A 21,206-nucleotide genomic window follows, 5' to 3' on the forward strand; every position below is an offset into this window, starting at 1 on the left:
TACCCTACACTATTAAATCGCTCAGATTAAAACTCTATCAAATAGCTTCCCCACAATTGAAAGGCTTTTATCTTAAAAAAGCTTTATATAAATGGTGCGTACACACGGCAATGACATGAAAAATAAATACCTAATTAAAGCAATCACATCACACCTATTTATTAAAAAAATGGAAAACGTAGGAAGATATTACAGCAAAACCCTTTCAGAGCGTATTAACTCTAAAATGTTTTAAAACGCTAGGTTTAAAGCTAATTTATATTTTGAATGTTTTGTGCATTATAAAGAAGAATACACAGTTCTCGCTAGAGTAAGTAAGCTATCGACTATCAAAGATTAGTGAATGATCGGCGCCGGTCGGTACCGAGAAATGCGGCAAGGCTCTCAAAGGCCGGGGCGGAGTCGAGAGAAAAAATCAATGCCTTTGTTACTAACAACTCAGGTGTACAAAAAGAAACTAAAAAGACTTTAACAGACAGTTGCTAGTGAAGATGTAAATTTTATCGATATTTAACAACACTTTTTTCCAAAATGTCTTTCATTAAAGGAACGGTAATAACTTTTGACAAAAAAGTGTCACTTTGGTTAAAATTAAAAACATTAATATATATGCAATTCCGTCTCCTTTTGGATATTTTTACTTCCTTTTCCTCTTCCTCGGTCACTTACTAATGAGAACATGCATTCCGTGTGACATTTCATTAAATAATTAATCAAATTTTTACACCTAACATTAAGTCCAATGCAGAAAAGTACATTACTACCAACAACGTAAATTAATTTACGTATTTCACTAACTACTCAAACAAGTGCCATCGCACTATTTTCTGTTTCCCTTAAAGAAAGAAAATTAAGCACCATCGTGTGAGTCAACTAGTTAGGATAGTCAAATGGCCAAAAGATCACCGACAAAGAAACTACTTATCACCAAAAAAAACTAATATCGAAAGAAATGCAGCAACTTGTTATCGATATTGAAGCGAAGTGCATCACTCGCAAGCAGGTACCATAAACTACTATAAGCGTGTCCTGACAGGAAAGGCGATTACGAGAGGTGGCGCTGGCGGGGCGGTCTCAGGACGATTCCGAGAAGTGGGATCGAACCGCAGCCTCCAAGGCTAGCCGCGGTAACATCATAAGACGAGCTTGTTAACTTTTCGAAGTGAAAAACGAGCGATGTAGTCGCTTTGGACAGATTGAATCAAGTACATATAACATGTATAATATTCTCACATGTAAGGTTTGTTACGACTTTTTAAAAGGGAAAGACGAAAAGACACATACCTACTAAACATTGTCAAACTTTTTTGACTCTGTCTTGACAAAGGTGGCTAGTACGTACTGATGTTTGTTACTCAATGTGACAGGTGACGCTACCTGTGACCGATCTTAGGGTATAATATAACACGTGCTCGATTTTATTATGAGTGTGTGGGTTTTCCCATTATGTTTTCCTTACGTTTCAAGCAAGCAATAAATTGCTTACGTTGGTGTAAAAATAAATAAATATAGTAGATAAAGCAAGTGATAGTGAGTGATTATTTAGTATTTGTAAAAAGACGCTGATTAGTAATCGAAGATAAGTTGTAAGTATTATATTATCAAAGTTGTGGTCATAAGGCTGTGTTGGGAAAAAACATTTCAAAAGTATCCACTCAAGAGTAGAGTTCTAATACTATCTTAAGAAATAAGTTTTATTTACTAATAACTAGTCGTATCTGCTGCTGATGGAGTTTGTCCATTTAAAAAAGCTTCACGCTGAGGCTTAAAAGCTTGAAGTCGCTACTTTTGAACATTTTTGTATAGATGGTAGAGTTAAACAAAAATGAAAAAGTACTTTATGATTAGAATTATCGAAATATCAGACGCAAAAGATGAAAATAGTAAAAAAGAAAATGAACCGATAATTATTCGGTAACCTACATCGATAGGCGGGCGGCAAGAAAGTAAGAGAGTGAGGATATTCCGTGGCGTCGCCGTGCCGCCTTCGGCATGCCGAAATAACCGCGCGCGTACCGGCGTGTTCAATGGACAGCGCGCGGGAGGCGCGGGGGCGGACGTCGCGGCGCTCGCGCCAAAATTAGACGTAAACACGGCGGGGCACGAGGCGCCGCCGCCGGCGTCGCTCACTTAGCTCTGCGCAACACTCACACCTATAATACCATCCAAGTACTGAAATTTCAACATACGATTTGGCACAGATAACCAATACGACAAGTTTTCTGTTTGCACAAGTGATTGTTAACTATTTTACTATATTATGTATCTAGGTATTATCATATACATCGGTCAAAACAGCACTTTGAATAACGTACCTCTACTCATTTCTCTACATTAGGTCGTATTACAAGTTTAGATAAAGAGAGAAGTAGCCTTTTCGAAAATCTTACATAGGTATGCATAGAACATACATAGGAAACAAAGAGTTGTGTACTATAATACAGTACAAATTCAAAACTATGTTATTATCTTCATTTTAAACACTGACATGGACCCGGAAATAAGTTTAGTCGCATAACAAAATCTGTCCAATAAGTATTTACGCTCGAATTTGGCCTTGGTTAAAGTATTGCCATATGAAAACAATAACTCACGGTGTGGTATGAGTAAACTTATCAGTATTCAATAAAGGCGCATACAGTAGCAAACGGGCAGGCCAGTTAACTGAGTCGTACCGCACTGCGACATCGTATGAGTAATAGCAGGAGTACAACAATCCTGCCACAATGGGGTTTGAAGACATTGACACCAAACATGTAAACATTAAATAATCTGTCCATATTAAAAATATAAGGACTTGTTTTCTCAAGCCCTTATTTTTGTTTCTGATTGTAGGTGGACAGTAACATTTTCTACTGATTATACTAATGAGCAAGTGTAGATAATAATAAACTTAAGGAATACGTTAATCATCGTTCACTACACTCATGTTTGAATAAAGGTCCAACTACTAATATGATTACACTGACACGTTCACGGAAGAAGTGAGAATACCTCGTTGTCAAATGGACAAATGATCTATTATTATAAGGAGAGCAAGGGGAAAAGAAAACCTACAAGAAGGAATTAGGTAAATAAAGAAAACAATTGTCAATAAGAATCGACCGATAACTAAAGTTGCAAACAATCAATCTCTACTAACTTCACTTCTTTAGAACAATGATTTAAAAACCAATCGGGAGGCAAGTTCATACCCAAGTGGAATCACAGAATAATAGTTCTAGTTGTCTGAAACACCAAACAAACTTTTCTTAAAGAACTTAGACTAGCTAGTGGTAGTAGTGATACATTTTATAGACTGCTCAAGTCAAGACAAAGAAACATACAACTGGTTTTAATATAATAAAAGTAGGATGAAGAACGTTTTTATAATTAAACAACACAAAACCAAGACTAAAGTCACGTAAAATACAAATTTTGTAGAGACAACAATTTATAATTAATATATTAATTAAAACGCTATTAGCGAAATTCTTTGTAACGAACTAATGAAACGCTGACGCTATAGTTCGGGCCTTCTTGGGCATGACGTTGGCCCTAAGGCGCTTGTCAATATACACACTTGACCCCTTTTGATCCTACAATTAAGCATGGCGATACTCTACGTTCTTCTCACAATACAACTAAGATGTGGTGGGATGTTTATGAAAATATTTTACGACTGAAACGTCGCTGATCTAATACATTTAATTAGCTGCCGTTTGTCGATATTATAGGTGCATTATTTAAATATATTTTAAGTAGGGGAATATTCACTACATAGACCAATAATAGGCAAGTTTTGTGACCGTGCAACGGTAATCGGACATGTTATGACGAATCATTATCCGAACTAAGCTACCCTAGCCTATATATCTCAATTTTTAAATATAATATGAATATTTTTACGTTATAGTTGGATCGGTACCTATTTAACGAGAAACACAAGTGTATTTAATGTTGGGTAAAGCCTGTCTATAAAGTAATCAAAGATTCTACTGGAATTACGGAGTAACTTATTTTAGTACGAAAACTATTTTGCCCAATAGATGATAATTATTATTCATAATATCCGTTCATTTTAATTAATTCACGAAATCAAAATTGTCTTGCCATATCGGGCATTTTTTTTAACTTCCCGGAAATAATTTACCTAGATATAATGCACTATTAATCACTTGATCCTTAATCAAGTCACCGACCGACCTTAGGTTGAATAACTGCGATCGAAGGTTGAACGTTGTTTCAAAATTGATCATTTCCTAGTGGGAAATTACATAAAATTTGGTAAAGATTGATAAAAAGCGTTTAATTAAGTGTTAATCGTTTAAGTTAACATTTAGTTACCACTTATGTTATTACCATTATTCTTTAGATTTATCTGCCCACACCCGGACTATTCGCTTAGAGCATAAACATGCAATGAAAGATGAAAACACAGGAGTTTTTTATAAATACTTGGTGGGCCACCCGGTGTGGTCTTACTGAATACTCAGTCTCACTATTTATCGCAACAAGCAGCTTTGTTGACCATGGCAAGTATTATTGGAAGCACATTAATACCGATGACACAAGACGATGAGAGCCAACTGTGTCTACAAGGCTTGATAATGCAGCGCAACTCGAACAAAGATCTGCCCTTGAAGGAACTATACTCAATGCTGATGAATCCTCTTTAAACTGACACGTTTATATCAGGCAGGTACTCTGAATTAGATGCAGCTCCTAAATACATTTTGACAGAAAGTGTTTCCATTTGTGGTTTCGTATGTGATGTCATTTGAAAACAATTTTTAAGGCAAATGAAAAACTATGACTAGTTTTATCTAATTTTATCCTTAGCCTTTTTAGGTTTAAATTGTTACTACATATTTCGGCGCCGCAATATTTGATCTTTCCTCAATAATTAAGTATTTAACTCTTAGAAGTATTTTCATTTTCGGGTTTTCAAGTGATGTAATTCCAAAACAATTTTAAGTGGGTAATCACTTGAACCACTATGACTAGTTTCACCTTTTAGCCTTTTCAGGTAGTCTCCATTTAATTAAATAATTCGGCGTCGTGATATTTTAACTTTCCTCAATAAATATTAAAAAAAATCTCATGAATTTTTTAAACGAATTATTTAGCCATCATCTATACCTATAGATACGTGGCATTTCTAAATAACAGATTGCAAAGTTAATTCAATTAAGCCTTTTGCCAGAAATTAGTATAGTAGCGTTAGATCGATTTCTCAAAACACTCCCGTTGAGCTCAGTTTCTGATCGGTGCCGATAAAGACGCTGTCTAGAGCCAACATCCAGTAATCAGAGCGTGGAAACTGAGTGAGTACCTTGTTGCCACTACGTTGCATGGAATAACGATCTTTGTGACGCAACCTTAGGGTCCATATTGCTAACAAATACATTCACTACATGATATTTAACGTTAGCGTCGCGTCGGCACACACATAGAATTAACATTGTCACATCATCGACAAACGTGAATAGTGACATTCGATTATATCCTTACCGATTGTCACATTTGGCAGAAACCCGTTTTTTTTATTTATGAAGATTTTATACTATAAAGACAATTTTTAATATTTTTTTCTATAATTAAGAAATTATACGTGTACTTACTTAATCATTATATAGGAAAATTACTAACATGTAGGGCTCACATAGGGCTTTTTGTACAATGTTCGGTTGGACATATTACGTTAATTTAGTATTTTATCACAAAGTTATGTGTATTTTACAATATTTCCACAAATAATTGCATTGTCATTATAAACATTAAGTATAGTATAAAAATTACGTAATGCGCGTTATAATAATTCGTTAAAGTAATCTGCAAATAGGTTTCACTATGTTAATCAATGTGAGTCTTAATGACAAGAGAAAGTATATTAACGGCATATTATACTTTGTTCTAAAACGAAAATTGTATTCTCAGACGAGTGCCGTTAGAGGCTAGAGCTACCTGTCGCGTCGCTACGGCGCGGCTCAGCCGACGACCGCGACGGGCGACTTCTTAGAAGGCGATAGTGAGCTGTATTTTAATGTTATCGCTATGAATACACCACTGCGATAAGTCCACTTGTTGCGCATGTGACTACTCCACCATGTTGTTCTCGGAAATGATCGTGAACCTTTATCTAATTACCTAGTTAGTTAATTTTACTGTATTACACGTCAGGTAAACAGTTGAACATTATCTGTTGCTGCCACGTAATAGTTATTAATAATTTAAGACGGCGCAGTACTCTAACTATTTAATGAACAATCTTAAGTAGCAAGTTCACAAACAAAACTATGAATCATTGTAACAAATAACTTGACTTTCAATTAACAATAAAGAGTTACTTGGACCAACAACATTTTTGTTTTGTCTTAGGCGTCTTAATTTATTTTTACTGAAATGAGCAATTAAAGTTTAATTAAATCATGTATTTTCATAATATATATGTTTAGCTAGAGTAATAATTCAATTAGGTATCGATCGCCGAACCCGCTAGGCTTGTTTACGCAGACAAGAACGGCCTTGCCAAAGACGTTTAAAAGGTTATTCCTTTCGCCATGCTTATAATGTATGTATTTATACAAAGAATAATATATCAACATTGTATCGCTTGACTCAAGCTTTTTCTTAAGTACTTAGTACTGACAACTGAATTAACCAATATGAGATAAGCAAGGAAATGCAACTGGACTAAAACAGGCAACATGTAATCAATGACAAAAACATTTTTTTTTACTAAATGTCCAATCATAATATTTTCGATTACAAACACCATTGGTGAGAGTTGAATGAACTTCAGATATATTTTTTTCGTTACTACTACCTCATGTTCATTCTTTGTATTCAGCACAAGAAGTTTCTCTTATTACGCATTCAAAGGACGACACATAAAAGGAAATATATTGACTGAAGACTGGTCAATTTGCTCATTGTATGGGTACACCGAGTAATAACAAGAACTTTTTACATGGAATAGTAAACGAAGGATTCATAATACATAATAATTGATGGTCAAAAAAACCATACGTGGACAATATTTTATCGTTTATTTGGATTAAAAAATCAGAAGTATTAGATTAAATAAAGTATTCATTAGATTTTTATTTTCTCAACTCAATGGTAGTACAAATTAAAACTGATTAAAATTTTGACTTTGTTATCGCACTCATCTAATAAAGCTTAAGGCTGTCCATAAATCGTGGTACCAATAGATAAATGCTCATGAAAAGCTAAAACACGACTGAGAACTAGAACAGGGACGTGACCCAAGAAGGTAAGATCCTCAGGTCAAGAGTCAGCAGAAAGGTGCGACTTTCTGAAGCAACTGAGCCTGATAGCGCCGCGTTGGGCGTTAGCCAAGGCAATTTGCATCGCTACCCGTTTCGGAACATCGCCAAGTCTAGCCGAACAAAACCACAGAGAATTACCCTCCATTCCAATAATAATTAAAGCAAACATTTCGCAGTCGAGACGCACGTCGACGGACGTTATGGAGCTTATAAAGCATCGGCCCCAGCTCGCAATTAAGAAACGACGCGCACGTCTATTTACCGACACGGAAGAGACGCACCGCTTGCAATGGTCCATCGCGGTATGCTCCTGCAGCCGGCGTCGCGGAGAGCAGAGCCAAGCGCTCGCCCGTCTAAATTAATACCTTTGATATTCGAAATATCAATATTTTAAGGGAGCTTATGAAGTGCGTCGTAGCAGATGTAACATGCAGGCCTTCCGCGTTGGCAGTCCCAGCGTGCTCTAACGAACCGAGTTAAACGGCATACATATAAATCTTATGAACTATTTATTTTCCAAGTCACAGTGTAAGATAATATCCGTTTCAACTAATATCAGCCTGAGATATATTATCACATAAAGTTAATAATAATTTTCCTGTATGTTTATCACACAAATGCATAATTTGAAATTAGTGATTTAACACGGCCTATATGTCATTTATGTTATCCGCTACCTCTAATTCTGACAGAATATAACATAGAACTTAATCTGAACATGTAAAACAACAGGTAGTGTTTATTTATGATGTGGCAAAAGCTTTGATGTCGCGTTGGCTAACTTCCACGCACCGCGAAGTGACTAACGCCGAATAGTGTCGTGGAACACACCAACTACCGACTTGATTGTAAGTTTTCTATGGGTAACTGAGTTTCGGATTATAGAAATACGTCCCATAAAATGTTATTATCTTGTAAAAGCCAAAGTTAAACCTTTGAAACAATATAGGTACGCTTTAATATCACTATTACGTGCACTCCAATTACGTAAAAAAGTCAGTTAAGGCGTCGTGTTATTTCTCACTCTTAAAAAGTGTGATAGTTTCTGTTTGAATTTGACAGATACACTACTATTTTAGCAAATTAGAATTCATAAAAAGCGTTTCTTTCGGACAAGTTCCGAGCAGTATTTAAATAAACGAACTCTATCTATGTTTATGTGCTTCTCCTTGCTTGGTAAGCTTAATAATATTTTCGATTGTTATTCAAAAGTAAAAGTTACTAAGTTGTTAGCTTAGTAACCTATTAATCTTTTCATATGACAGTTTCAGAAGCGCAAATGTAAGGTTTATTAGATAGTATTGAACTATCCACGTTACTTGAAAAATTGCTTCAAGGAGAATAGAGCACATCAGAGAAGTACGAAATACGTTCGCTGTTTACTATAATACTCCCAAGTAATAAAGCGAGCCTTTCGAAAAGTCAGGATACATTAAATAAATATTCTTATGTATATTAGACAAGATGGATAGCACTTAGCCCGATCCGGAAACCGAAATCGAGAACTCGTGATGAGTAGCCGTATACCAACCAGTCCACAAAGGGAGTCTAAGTAAAATATATTTTATAGTTTTATTTTAATCCTTTTTTCTTAGATTTTTATTCCCATGCTCTCATAATAGAAGCAATTAAATGTTTGTTCCGACCCAAACGAGATTAATCTTAACTAATTAAATTTTGAAAGCTAGTCGAAATCTGAAAGTAATTGTTTAAATTACTTTGCTTTTAGATTCTTCGTTATATTATTGGGTCTTTAGGCTAGACTGTGAGAATATTTCTTTAGACATTTGTAATACAAGTAATAATTTTTACATTCATTTTCATGTAAGGTTTAGCACGGCATTAGTCACTTGTTGACTTATATTTCAACTTATAGAGGTAGAAACATTCGTAGAATACAGCGCTCGCGCAACTGAAAACGTAACGTGACAATAATGGCAACGGCGCCAGACTACCGACCAGCCATTACCGATTATCGATATAATTATTTTGAATCACTCAACCGACTTCAAGCGTTAAGTCCATATCACATTGGCGTTCAGAGCGAAGGCGATTGTAGCCCACGATTATGAAATGAATGACGTGTGCAAAATCGAAGCTTTTAAATACAGGTCCTATTATGCAATTTTAAATGATAATGTTAGAAGAAACATTGATTTGATATTTCACAAGACATAAGTATACGTTAATTGATATAATACTGGATCTTTGCATAGATTAGTATTCTATAAATACAGTTAAATAATAATATGTTTGTAAGTGTACATTGCTTTACGAAACGCCATTTTTCGAAAAATATGTTATTTTTTAGTGCGTTTTGTTTTGAGTTGTGGTGCAAATTAAGCATCAAATTTGATGTAGAGACAGTTTCCTGAAACCGTCTCTACATAATGTAAAAAACACGCTATTGCTTTGCGTTCTTTAATTCATAGGTAATATGCATACCAATACAGCACAAGTATAAAATACAATTGCGGCAGACCCTTTAGAAACAGTGCAGAAGATTTCAAAACATAACAATCTATGAAATGTCAAGGCATTGCCTACAATGAACAAACGCCTACACACAAAACGCATTTAAGTGAAGCGAACCCTTACAGCAGGCATCTGTTTGAATGTAATCAAATTTTGTTAATATAAATAACTGAATTATGGTGTCTGTATTTGATCAAATCAATTTTAATGCTGCCAGTGAAAGTCAAAACAGCAGAATTTCGTATAACTATTCGACATTTAGGACCAGAGTCATGACAAAATGCAGGAGTTAGAAAATAAATCAAAAGGAAACTACTTTGAAATTAGGATGACCTTTTAGACAATGAAAATATTCGTGACATGGGTAACTTCATGAATCAATCAAATTCAACAGAAAAATAAAACAAATGACATGATCCTTGAGCATTTCAAGAGAACACTTAATAAAAAGTTTAAAATGTCATAGAGTGGAATTAGATAATGTTAAGGTTACATTACCTTGTCAACATTATTAAGACAATACAAAGGAAAGAGAGAATTGACAGAATTAAACATGAATTATAATAACATGTTATCATTTAGAAGGGTTGAATTCATACACTTTACGTGCAGCAATTAATGCCCAATGGCCGTGTTATCGTTACGGGAAAAGTAACAAGAGTAAAGAAACTCTGAAAGGTGATAAACATGTTTCAGACTGTTTTTTTAATCAGCCCATTGAAGATGATTAGGAATTTTTTCAAAGCAAACAAGTAAATACTGCAATTTGCAAGTACTTTTACTTCGTTGAATAAGATCTTGCAGATACAAAATTTCGATGGAGCATAGCCTTTGTATAATCTACAGGAAAATCGTTAGAGACAAAAGTTAGACTTACATGACTCATTTATCTATTGAAAACGATTAAAATCGGATATTTAGCAAGTTTCCTGGAAATGATTTTGGCTTAAACTTGTTACAAAAAAAAATACCGCTAGATTTTATATTACAATCATATTCTTGGTCTTATCATGTTTTATCATTATGTACTGACGGCAGGTATATCGCGATAAGATAGCAAATGACGACAATGTGTTGTCAATAAAGAGTTCACATTATAAACTAGTTTCTATTTTTTATCTGTCAAGAGTTTGAATAGAATAACATAATATTTTAGTTCATTTTTGAGAAAATGCTTTTAGAAATATGAATGGTAGGACTTTTTGGCGTTACTGTCTTATTATCCTTAATTACCTGTGTTAATTCTTGGAACCAATAGAGTTGATTCCGAGAAGTAACGATTGCCAACTATCGTCAGGTAAGAATCATTAAGTAGGTACCTAATCGTGATAAGAATAATTTTCTCTACTCTTTTTATTGAGGTCCGAGCTCTTCTATAAAACATATAAAACATTATTGTACAAATGTACAATGCTCCTACTACCTGAGAGAGTGTATAAGTCGCCTACCTATAGCTACCTTGCAAATAATGCAGTATGTGTTTAATGACTTAAGTTGCATTTATAACTCAAGTATATTTTATACTCTATCGATGGGATATATTCAGGATCAGCTATTCTGCTATTACAGCATTATAAACACCTTATTTAGGCAGGTTTGTAAGTACTTTAACGAAGACTTTGTCTTATTAAACGATTGAATAAAGACTGTACTACGCTAATGTAAGTCAATAAATATAATTAGGTATATGATGTTGTGTGATTTACACGATGTACTAACTAAAAATAGATCAGTTTCATTATTATCTTACCTATCAAACTAACAACAACAAAATTCAGGTACCTACTGTATCTTTCCATCCGTATATTAATATTATATGTTAATTAATAGGCAATATAATAATGTACACTTATTATGCATGGTCTAAAAATAAAAAAATGAGATAAGAATGAGTGAAAACTTACTTAAGATAATATATCTGTCCTTCGGGCGTCCGAGCTTGTTCCCAACCCGGCGGAAGAGGCCCAAGATCGTCAGGAATATGTGTTCCGACATCGTAGGATCTCTGTTTTGTGTGCTGATGATGTAGCGGCGGTTGTTGATTTTGTTGTCCAGCGGCATAAGTTTGTTGCAAGCTTGCGGGTGACGAATGTGCACGAGAGTGCGACACCGGTGAGGCGCCAGTTGCGGACGACGATCCGAACGCCGAGTCAGCCGAGTTTTCTCGCGAGTGAGACACAGATGGCGACTTGGAACCGGTTGACGGCGGGTTAAAGAACGACTTTGGAAGCTGTCGCATTCGGAGAGGCACCTGTAGCGGTCGTTTCGAGTCCGGCTTAAGCACTGTGTCGAACAATGACTGTAGAACCGAGTCTGAATCCTGGTCCACGCGGAGGACCAGGTTCGATTTCTGTTCAGCGTCCGAGTTGAGAGCCATGGTTTACGTCGGAACGAAGAAATCTCGAAACCGACCTGGCCCACCGCTGTGACACAACACTAGCACGCGACGGGCTGGCGCGGCGCCACCCGACGTACTTGCAATATAGCGTTCGCTGCGCGACTGACGCGCGCCCCGCCCGCACCGCCAAGTCTCCCTGCCCACGCGCACCCGCCGCACCACCCGCGCTGCGCATAGTATGTATGGTACACGGACCGGTCTTCGCTTCGAGAATGATGCCCCTCACCCCACTCACCCACTGTCTCCTTGGCTCCTGCGTCCTACCATCATTTATGTACTATAACAATGGACTAGAACCTGATGGAATACTAATATTAATTAATATAATAGATAAAATAATACTATAAAAGATTTTAAATGAGCAATAGTTCGATACTACGTACTGAAATATTAAATTAAAATACATAAGTAGTAACTTGGTCATTGTACTTATTCATAGGTAAAGCATTCAAGCTTTCATTATTATTAAAAAAAATAACAGGCATTCAAATTTTAGAATAATTAACATAGCTCGCAGTTTGTTTAAAAATCATGGTTATCATATTATCAACAGAATACATTATAAAACTGTGTCATTGTACAGCACCTAATGCACCTGTACTCTCAGACTGTCACCTGTTACCTAATCGTACTACAACGGCATATGACAAATTGATTGCAAATCTTTTACAAGTAAATAATTAACAGATAAGGAAGGTCATAATTGGAACGTTAAATAAATAAACTAGGTAAAATATACATATATTGTCTTATATACCTGTTCTAAAGTAAAGGTTTCTTCAGTTTAAATATAATTGCGTGGTCTAAGTGTAGAGCACGGAATATTTACGTCGTGGACGTATTTATCTCGTTATATTATTTAATTAGGTTACTAATTGATAAATTCAATTATTTCACAGGCTAATAAACATACGTGATTCTTATGTAGATACCTAAATGGGACATAAGCATCTGAATTTATACCACAAAGTAGTGGGAAAAAGATTTTTAAATCACCAAATTGATATAATCTGAAAGATTCAGCTAACACTCTATACGAGAATATACCTACTATTACCTTGCAGCGTGTACGTTACGCTAGCAAGAAAGTGTCACCTAGAGTGATATAAGTAGAACGTATAATTAGTGCGCAATCTGCTGTAAATGTGCGCCGCATAAAAAAATTGTGCGTGTTGTAGTTTTGAAAAAAAAACGTAAAAACGATTCCTGCTGGAGTAACGTTGTTCTAGCAAGAAAATTCTAGACGAATTATCGGAGAGATAAAATACATACATGGGCAGAGAGCTTATATTTGTGCAAGTATGTGCGCCATAAATATAATTTGTGCGTCTTCAGGTTTTCGAGATATTGCGTTTCTCGCTGCAGTAACGTTTTGCAAATTCGTGTATCTCCAAGACCATTTTATGTGCGCCTGTAGAATGAACATACACGAATAGCTCTTAATTTGTGCATATTTGTGACATAATTAGATGCCAGATAATATTTATAATTTTCAAGTAATCGCGCTTTATTGAAAACTTAAAAAAATATTGTAGCGCCTAAATGAGAAGACGTATAAGCTCGCTAAAAACTGTATTCGTTCCATCTTTTTGTTTATAATTACCATAAAAAGTTTCAAAACAGAACCTACAAGCGTTAATGAATAATATTACTAAAAGTCGAAACGACGGCATCATAACTTTGACGCCAACAAACAAGAAACTGGCTCAACCTAAGATGTGTAGATGTAAACCAAAAATTAGTGCATTTATCAAATAATATATAGTAAAAATATCCAGCTTCAACTGTTTCGTGTTAAGTAAATATTAATATCAAACCAAAACAGTTATTCAGCGCAGGTTATCCGACCAAATTCGAATGACTACAAAAAAGCGACGGATTCATACGTATCGATGACCTCCTTTATTAAACGTATTACACCTAAACTGTGTTCGTACAGTCACGCTCAAATGTTCGTTGGGAATTATTATTACAATGACCTAATAAAAATATAATATATGTAATATACCTAGGTATTAAATGTACTTTCTGATCATATGAAATCAAAGAGCTTGTTGGTTTAAAAAAATATTATTTTTATTATCATAATCATGATTCTTAAAGTAATTATGGCAACAAATCACAGATCAAATTTTCTACCTATAAATATTAGAACAAACATTGTTCAATTAAACTATTTGTACCTTGTATAGTCATTTGGTATTATTTAAAATCACAGATCAGTTTTTCATTTACTTAAGTACACAAACAATAAAATCACTTAAAGTAGTTCAGTACCATCATGGCGTGAAATTTAAATATTAAGTAGTTGTTGTTTTGGCCGAGATATAATTATGTTTTGGTTAGGTATGATTATATAGTACGCGAACGTAATAAAAACCTATAGAGCGTTATATTTTGTTATCAATTTATGTTTTTTAAAGAATAGCCGGATTTGAAAACTTCAACTCAAGTTTCACATATCGGGCTGCTTAGGTTTGGGTTTTCAAATTAGGCAATTAATAAAAGGATAAAAAAGAATAATAATTTTAACCGGTCTATACTACGTTCGCGTATCATACTATCATACCCAAAACTAAATTATATCTCGGCCAACAAATGATGTACATAATCGTGCGCAAAGTTACCGGAACAGCTAGAATAGAATGATAGAAGAATAGGTATGTTTAATTTAATCAAAAGTTATTTATTTTTAACTATTTTCTACTGCACTGTACTCGGGCACAATACGTTTCAACCAGTTAGCGAGTAAAGTTAAGAAGGTCATCGACACGTATGAATCCGTCGCTTTTTTGTAGTCATTCGAATTTGGTCGGATAACCTGCGCTGAATAACTGTTTTGGTTTGATATTAATATTTACTTAACACGAAACAGTTGAAGCTGGATATTTTTACTATATATTATTTGATAAATGCACTAATTTTTGGTTTACATCTACACATCTTAGGTTGAGCCAGTTTCTTGTTTGTTGGCGTCAAAGTTATGATGCCGTCGTTTCGACTTTTAGTAATATTATTCATTAACGCTTGTAGGTTCTGTTTTGAAACTTTTTATGGTAATTATAAACAAAAAGATGGAACGAATACAGTTTTTAGCGAGCTTATACGTCTTCTCATTTAGGCGCTACAATATTTTTTTAAGTTTTCAATAAAGCGCGATTACTTGAAAATTATAAATATTATCTGGCATCTAATTATGTCACAAATATGCACAAATTAAGAGCTATTCGTGTATGTTCATTCTACAGGCGCACATAAAATGGTCTTGGAGATACACGAATTTGCAAAACGTTACTGCAGCGAGAAACGCAATATCTCGAAAACCTGAAGACGCACAAATTATATTTATGGCGCACATACTTGCACAAATATAAGCTCTCTGCCCATGTATGTATTTTATCTCTCCGATAATTCGTCTAGAATTTTCTTGCTAGAACAACGTTACTCCAGCAGGAATCGTTTTTACGTTTTTTTTTCAAAACTACAACATGCACAATTTTTTTATGCGGCGCACATTTACAGCAGATTGCGCACTAATTATACGTTCTACTTATATCACTCTAGGTGACACTTTCTTGCTGGCGTAACGTACACCCTTGCAGCATAGCATAAAGAATCCTATCATATTTGCAACGCATAATTAGGCCCCAACAGTCTAAGATAAAATACGGCTGGTATTACATAACAAACCGCGAGTTTCTCTAGTTTATGAAAAAATCACTTTTGTTTTGTCTTTTACATATTGAGTTACCTGGACGACCAAAACTTTAAGAAATTATCCTTAAAGCTCGCTCAAGGCTGTATATCAGAAGAGGCTGTCTGTCTACTTTATTTATAATTAAGGAAATTGACATTTAGGTACACATAAAATCATGCAATGACTACAAGAAACCCACAGAAAAATTTCATAGTGTCATTTCCCCTCACTCAGTAATTTACCGAATGTCCGAATCGTCAGGACCCGAAATTCTACACTCATGACTCCTAGGCGGAAAATACATAACTAATTATCTGTTTATAAACCGCAATTTATATGCTAGGAAAGTTATCCACGAAAATTATAAAGAAAAGACGGGTCTGAGACAAAGCACAATATTACTTCATTTTCAAATCGTTCAATCAAATATTTTTATAGTGATGTCAGTACGGTGTGAGATACATACTGATAAATCAGTAATTGTGCTTGTAGATCTGCACAATTTGAAATAGATGTCTAAAGGAATTCAATTTCAATTCTAGTGCTTCAACAATAATTGTATTTACTATTTTATATAGAATTTTAAGAGGCTGACCACAGCATTTACTTTTATCAGTTTCGTGTATAGTCCAAAATATGTGAAAAAATAGATCACAGCCTATAGTTGATGGATGTTACTTTTTACGATCCAACAAAAAGTAACTGAACAAAACGGTTTTTGCAAAATTGGTATTTGCACGTAGGTATTCTTTCAAAAATAAAAAATATTCTCTTTTTTTCTGGAATGACAAAAAATACATTGAAAACTAGCCGTAACGCGTGGTAAGAAGGCCTTATTTAGCAAAAAGTATTACATTTTCTAACTATCATGTAAGTCAGTAGCAAGTTAATTCAGTCAGCCAGCTAATCAAGCGTCTTAGTTGATGTATTTAAACGTTTTAAACAATGAATAGCAACAACGATCACGATATAAGTTTATCGACTCTTCCGAAACACTGGGAAGCTCAACTTGAAATTTTTAATAACACTAAGAGCGATTACTCATCTATGAACCGTTTTTCAACAATTAAACAAATATTTTCTAATGATACCCAAAAACAGAGTTCAGGACTAGCGACATCTAGTAAGAGTGAAAAAAAGTAAAAGACAAGATTACAGCTATAGGTGACGATCTTAGTGAAGCCTTGTTTAAAGTTTTACATTGTCGCCAGGTGGATGTTTTTTTTTAATCACTGAAAATGCATACCTTAGCGCCCCTATCAAAACAGAACTTAATTGATCACTAGTACATAGGTATGGTATGTTAAAAATAGTGTCATTGGCTAAATTAATTTTAACTGCGTACTTAAGTGTATATTAATTTACATAACCACCAACGGAATCAAACTGCGGAACTTTAACGCGAGTACCTACGATGTCTAGGCCCGTTGTTTTAGGAGCCGTCGAGTAATATTAATTATGATATGAAGAAATACACCTGCTTAATCCATTGTGCATTTTACTTATGATTAATCAAATTGAGGAATCAATAGATTAAAACTATTCAAAGATTTATAGGAAATTCATTCATATTTGCTACTGAATGCATGCCACGCGTCCTCTTAAAATACATTTAACATACATAAACGCATTCAAGTTGGCAGTACAGTACAATCATGACCGGCTTCGAGTTTGCGCAGTACCCCTGGTCTAGTATAGCTTCGAAAATTATCAATAGCAGTAAAGTATACAAAGTGCAACATCGCTATCCAACAACGCGCATGCGTTGTTATACGCCGGTCTGGCAGGGAAACTGGAAAAATCATTACAGTAAATATATCTACGTCAAGAGAGAAACAGTGCAATCACAACTAGCTAGTTCATTCAATTCCTAATGACGGACTCATTGAAAGCCAGTTTTGAAAGATGTTGTCGTTTGTGCGCCGAAGAACAAGACGTAACAATAATGATATTTAGTAAAGAAGCAGAAGCAATGCTTCTACAAAATAAACTTAACAAATATTTACTAATTGAGGTAACGTTTAACACATTATCTACATAATCTATTTTATCTTAACATGGTAATGCAATTAAGCATGTCAGCATAACAATTCATCTCATTGAAAAGTCTGTTTCCCAAATTTTCGTGTATCAATTTAAAACGAAGCAGTGGTCCGTAAAATGCAATTTAATAGATAATTGCGTCAATAAAAGATAGAATAGTCATAACAACGTAAAATCATTGACTGTTAATTTATTTGTTTCAGGTGGAGGAAGATGATAAATTACCAAAATATATTTGTATACAATGTTGTACAAAGTTACAAACAGTGTGCGAATTTATAGACAAAGCAAGAAAAGCTCAGGATCTCCTCCTTGAGCGAAGTTTAACCTTAGATAATGTTGTCACCAGAGACACAGGTGCTATATCACCAATTAAATTTGAACCAAAATCCGATGATGAAAATCACAGTGATGACGAAAATCAAATGGAAGTGAATGTGGACCCAATGATGGTGCTTCAAAATTCTGAAGGGCCATTTCCTGAAGACCCTTCTCTCAATTTTGATGATTCCTGTGCGGAGGATGTGACTTATTTGCATGGAGTAGATGCGGAAAATGTGACAATAAAATTAATTAAAAAGGGCGAAAAAGTGGAGGCGCCCACTGACTCCGGTGATGATGACAAGAACGATTCTGTAATAAAACCATTTCCATGTTTAACTTGCAAAAGGAGTTTTTACACAGAGCTAGCACTTAAGAACCACACTTGGCAGCATATGAATGATAGTGTCACTGCACAATTTTCTTGCAGTGAGTGTGCTGAGCAGTTTACTTCCAAAGCTGATTTGATAATACATTTGAAACAACACCGATCAAGTGGTTCATGTCAACTGTGTGGAAGAATGTAAGTACCTAGTAAAACATATTAAATTTTTGTTTTCTGTAATGTTTTAGAGCACTCAAATAACTGAATATATTTTGAAATAAAGTAGTTAATAAATGTGTAATTGAAGTGCATATAATTCATATCAATATCTAAGTTTTCTTTTATTTGTTCAGCCATATGACAGTCAAAATTATCTTCTTTTCAATGCACGATTGAGTAGTTTAATAAAGAAAAACCACTTATTATTTAGTGCTGTATATATTTACACATTGCTTATTATTAGATACCAATTGAATTTAAAAGGGTATGCACTGGACCAGAAACAATAATAATGGTTTTGTTCTTATTACTTCTTAGAGTATAATTTTATTTAGCATACATTTAATAAGACATTTCTTAGATGTAAACATAAATATGTATTTATAGGGTATAACTTGACTTAAGCAATTTGTCATTAACAAAACACATTCCTAAACCTATGTTATTAGGTTTAAAACCATAAGATACATAACAAAGTATATAATTTTGTAATTAAACAGCAATAGACATGCAGTAAGCATACCAAATTAAAATAGAATTTAGATAATAATATGAAAATTTATTGCAATATTACAGGTTCAGATCAGAAAAGAATTACATAGCACATATGGCAGTGCATGAGCCCGCCAACCAGTCATACTCTTGCAAGATATGTGGACGTTCCTACAGCACATGGGGTGCTTTAAAAGCTCATAGTATAACACATAGCACTGAACGGCCTTACCAGTGTGACTTTTGTAAGAAAACATTCAAGAGAAACCAAGATCTAAAGGCAAGTACCTACTTTAAATTATTTGACACCAAAGTAGCAATTTAAAAAAAAAAGCTCTATGGACACCTAAGGAATCTATTACTAACATAACGTAATCTCAGAAGCAATGACATCAACTAAGCACAATTCCACTTAATCATAATATTAAATAATTGAGGAATCTTACCTTTTGAATCATGGAAAGTTTTTCTTGCAGTTCAACTAAATGTAGGTATGGTATTAGTTGCAGGGTAGAAATTACCGAATCAACCCAATCGCAATAACAAAATACTTATACTGTATAAACAACTTTTTACTTTATGCAAGAATCCATTTTAGATCTTGATTTTGAATTTCTGTTTCATTCAACATCAACATTCAAATAAAACAGCAAATCGCGCCTGTTCGCAGGTCAAATCATATGTCATTTTGACATTCTTTGACTTTGAGGGAAGTGATCAAAGTTGCCAGCAGTAAATTTTGTATCATATTTTTTTTTTATTATAGCTATAAATATGTAGACAAAGAAATAATTTTGACATTTGACCCGATTTTCCATATATTTGTGATGTAGGTAAGATTTATACTTCGAATAAATTTATATCTGATGATGGAAAAATAAATCTTGATTTTAAGAAAATTAATTGTATGTTTCAGTTTCATATAAATCAACACACAGGAGCAAAGCCTTACAAATGTCCGTTTTGTGAAAAATGCTTCGCAAGTTCTGGCAATTGTTATTCTCATAGAAACCGTATGCATCCTGGAAAACGACTTGAAGGAAAAGGCAGAAGGTGGAAGACTACTATAAAAGATTCAACATCATCTCAACCCAACCCAACAACTCCCACTCTCACCGCTGTGAAAGGGATTTATAAATATCAGTGCCAGCTGTGTGATCACAGTTTTTTGAAAAGAGATAACTTCACTGTAAGTGTTCTTTTAACGAAAATACCTAGTTGCTGATATTCATTTTATTTCGAAATTATCACCCATTTTTTTATTTTCAGTACCATATGTATCAACATACTGGTGAGAAGCCTTACCAATGTTTAATATGTCCTGATAAATTTGTTACCAGAAGAGGTTTGATAATACACTACGAAAAGGAACACCCCGGAAAAAATCGACCGCTGGCGTTAATTTCGAAGAATAATTTGCTCAAGTAATAAATATTTGAAACGATGGAATAAAGACTTTTGATATCTGTCTATAGTTATAAATATATTATTATTCAACTTTTTTCATAAAATTTCATATTCATACAATACGTATCATGATTGTTTTAATTTCCCATATTTTACCTTTTAGGCTGTTGATGAGATCAATTTATTTACTTTTAGGTACATTTATATAGGAATATATATTATGTAAGTGTTGATGGTTTGTATCAAGGAAAAATCCACGAAATGCAATCCTTCCCTTGCAAACTGTAGTGCACATGTTTAAATTTATATAGGTACCTAGCTTTTCTAAAAGTCATGTGGGTTATTTAGTAAACCTCAGACTTCAATTTTTAAGTACCGTGCTTGCACCCCGAATCTCAAGCTTTTAAACTACAAACATGGGGCAGAACAATCATATGCTCATACATTTCTGAAATATCGGAGTTATTCACTGTGGTACCACAGTCAATTGCAGGGTGAGCAAAGTCATAAAATTATTGCACTATGTGCATGTGCAACGACTGGAAAAGTCAGAGC

General features: G+C 34.4%; 2 protein-coding genes across 4 annotated transcripts in view; one reads left to right on the plus strand and one right to left on the minus strand.

Annotated features, from left to right (window-relative positions):
• Positions 1-12,314, minus strand: part of yki (Transcriptional coactivator yki) — a 31,458-nt gene extending 19,144 nt beyond the window's left edge. For 2 of the 3 annotated variants that reach the window (XM_076117768.1, XM_076117758.1), the window contains exon 1: positions 11,654-12,314. In XM_076117768.1, coding sequence (XP_075973883.1) covers positions 11,654-12,126 — 473 coding nt within the window. In that variant the 5' untranslated portion in view covers positions 12,127-12,314. The remainder of the gene's footprint in view (positions 1-11,653) is intronic. The other variant, XM_076117749.1, reaches the window with a different exon arrangement.
• Positions 12,315-17,566: 5,252 nt separating this feature from the next.
• On the plus strand, positions 17,567-20,708 carry LOC142975566 (uncharacterized). Its single transcript, XM_076118538.1, has 5 exons — positions 17,567-17,858; positions 18,091-18,731; positions 19,329-19,524; positions 20,161-20,433; positions 20,514-20,708. Exons 1-5 carry the CDS (start codon positions 17,718-17,720, stop codon positions 20,670-20,672), a joined length of 1,410 nt encoding a protein of 469 aa, XP_075974653.1. The 5' UTR covers positions 17,567-17,717; the 3' UTR covers positions 20,673-20,708.
• Positions 20,709-21,206: the final 498 nt, after the last annotated feature.

Source organism: Anticarsia gemmatalis, chromosome 1, assembly GCF_050436995.1.
Source record: "Anticarsia gemmatalis isolate Benzon Research Colony breed Stoneville strain chromosome 1, ilAntGemm2 primary, whole genome shotgun sequence".
Classification (NCBI taxonomy): Eukaryota; Metazoa; Arthropoda; class Insecta; order Lepidoptera; family Erebidae; genus Anticarsia; species Anticarsia gemmatalis.

Excerpts from the sequence above, each read along its gene's own strand:
- LOC142975566 (XM_076118538.1), top strand. The coding sequence starts at position 17,718 with ATGACGGACTCATTGAAAGCCAGTTTTGAAAGATGTTGTCGTTTGTGC. Across the intron at positions 19,525-20,160 it reads AGAGAAACCAAGATCTAAAG|TTTCATATAAATCAACACAC; the intron begins GCAAGTACCTAC and ends TGTATGTTTCAG. Across the intron at positions 20,434-20,513 it reads TGAAAAGAGATAACTTCACT|TACCATATGTATCAACATAC; the intron begins GTAAGTGTTCTT and ends TTTTATTTTCAG.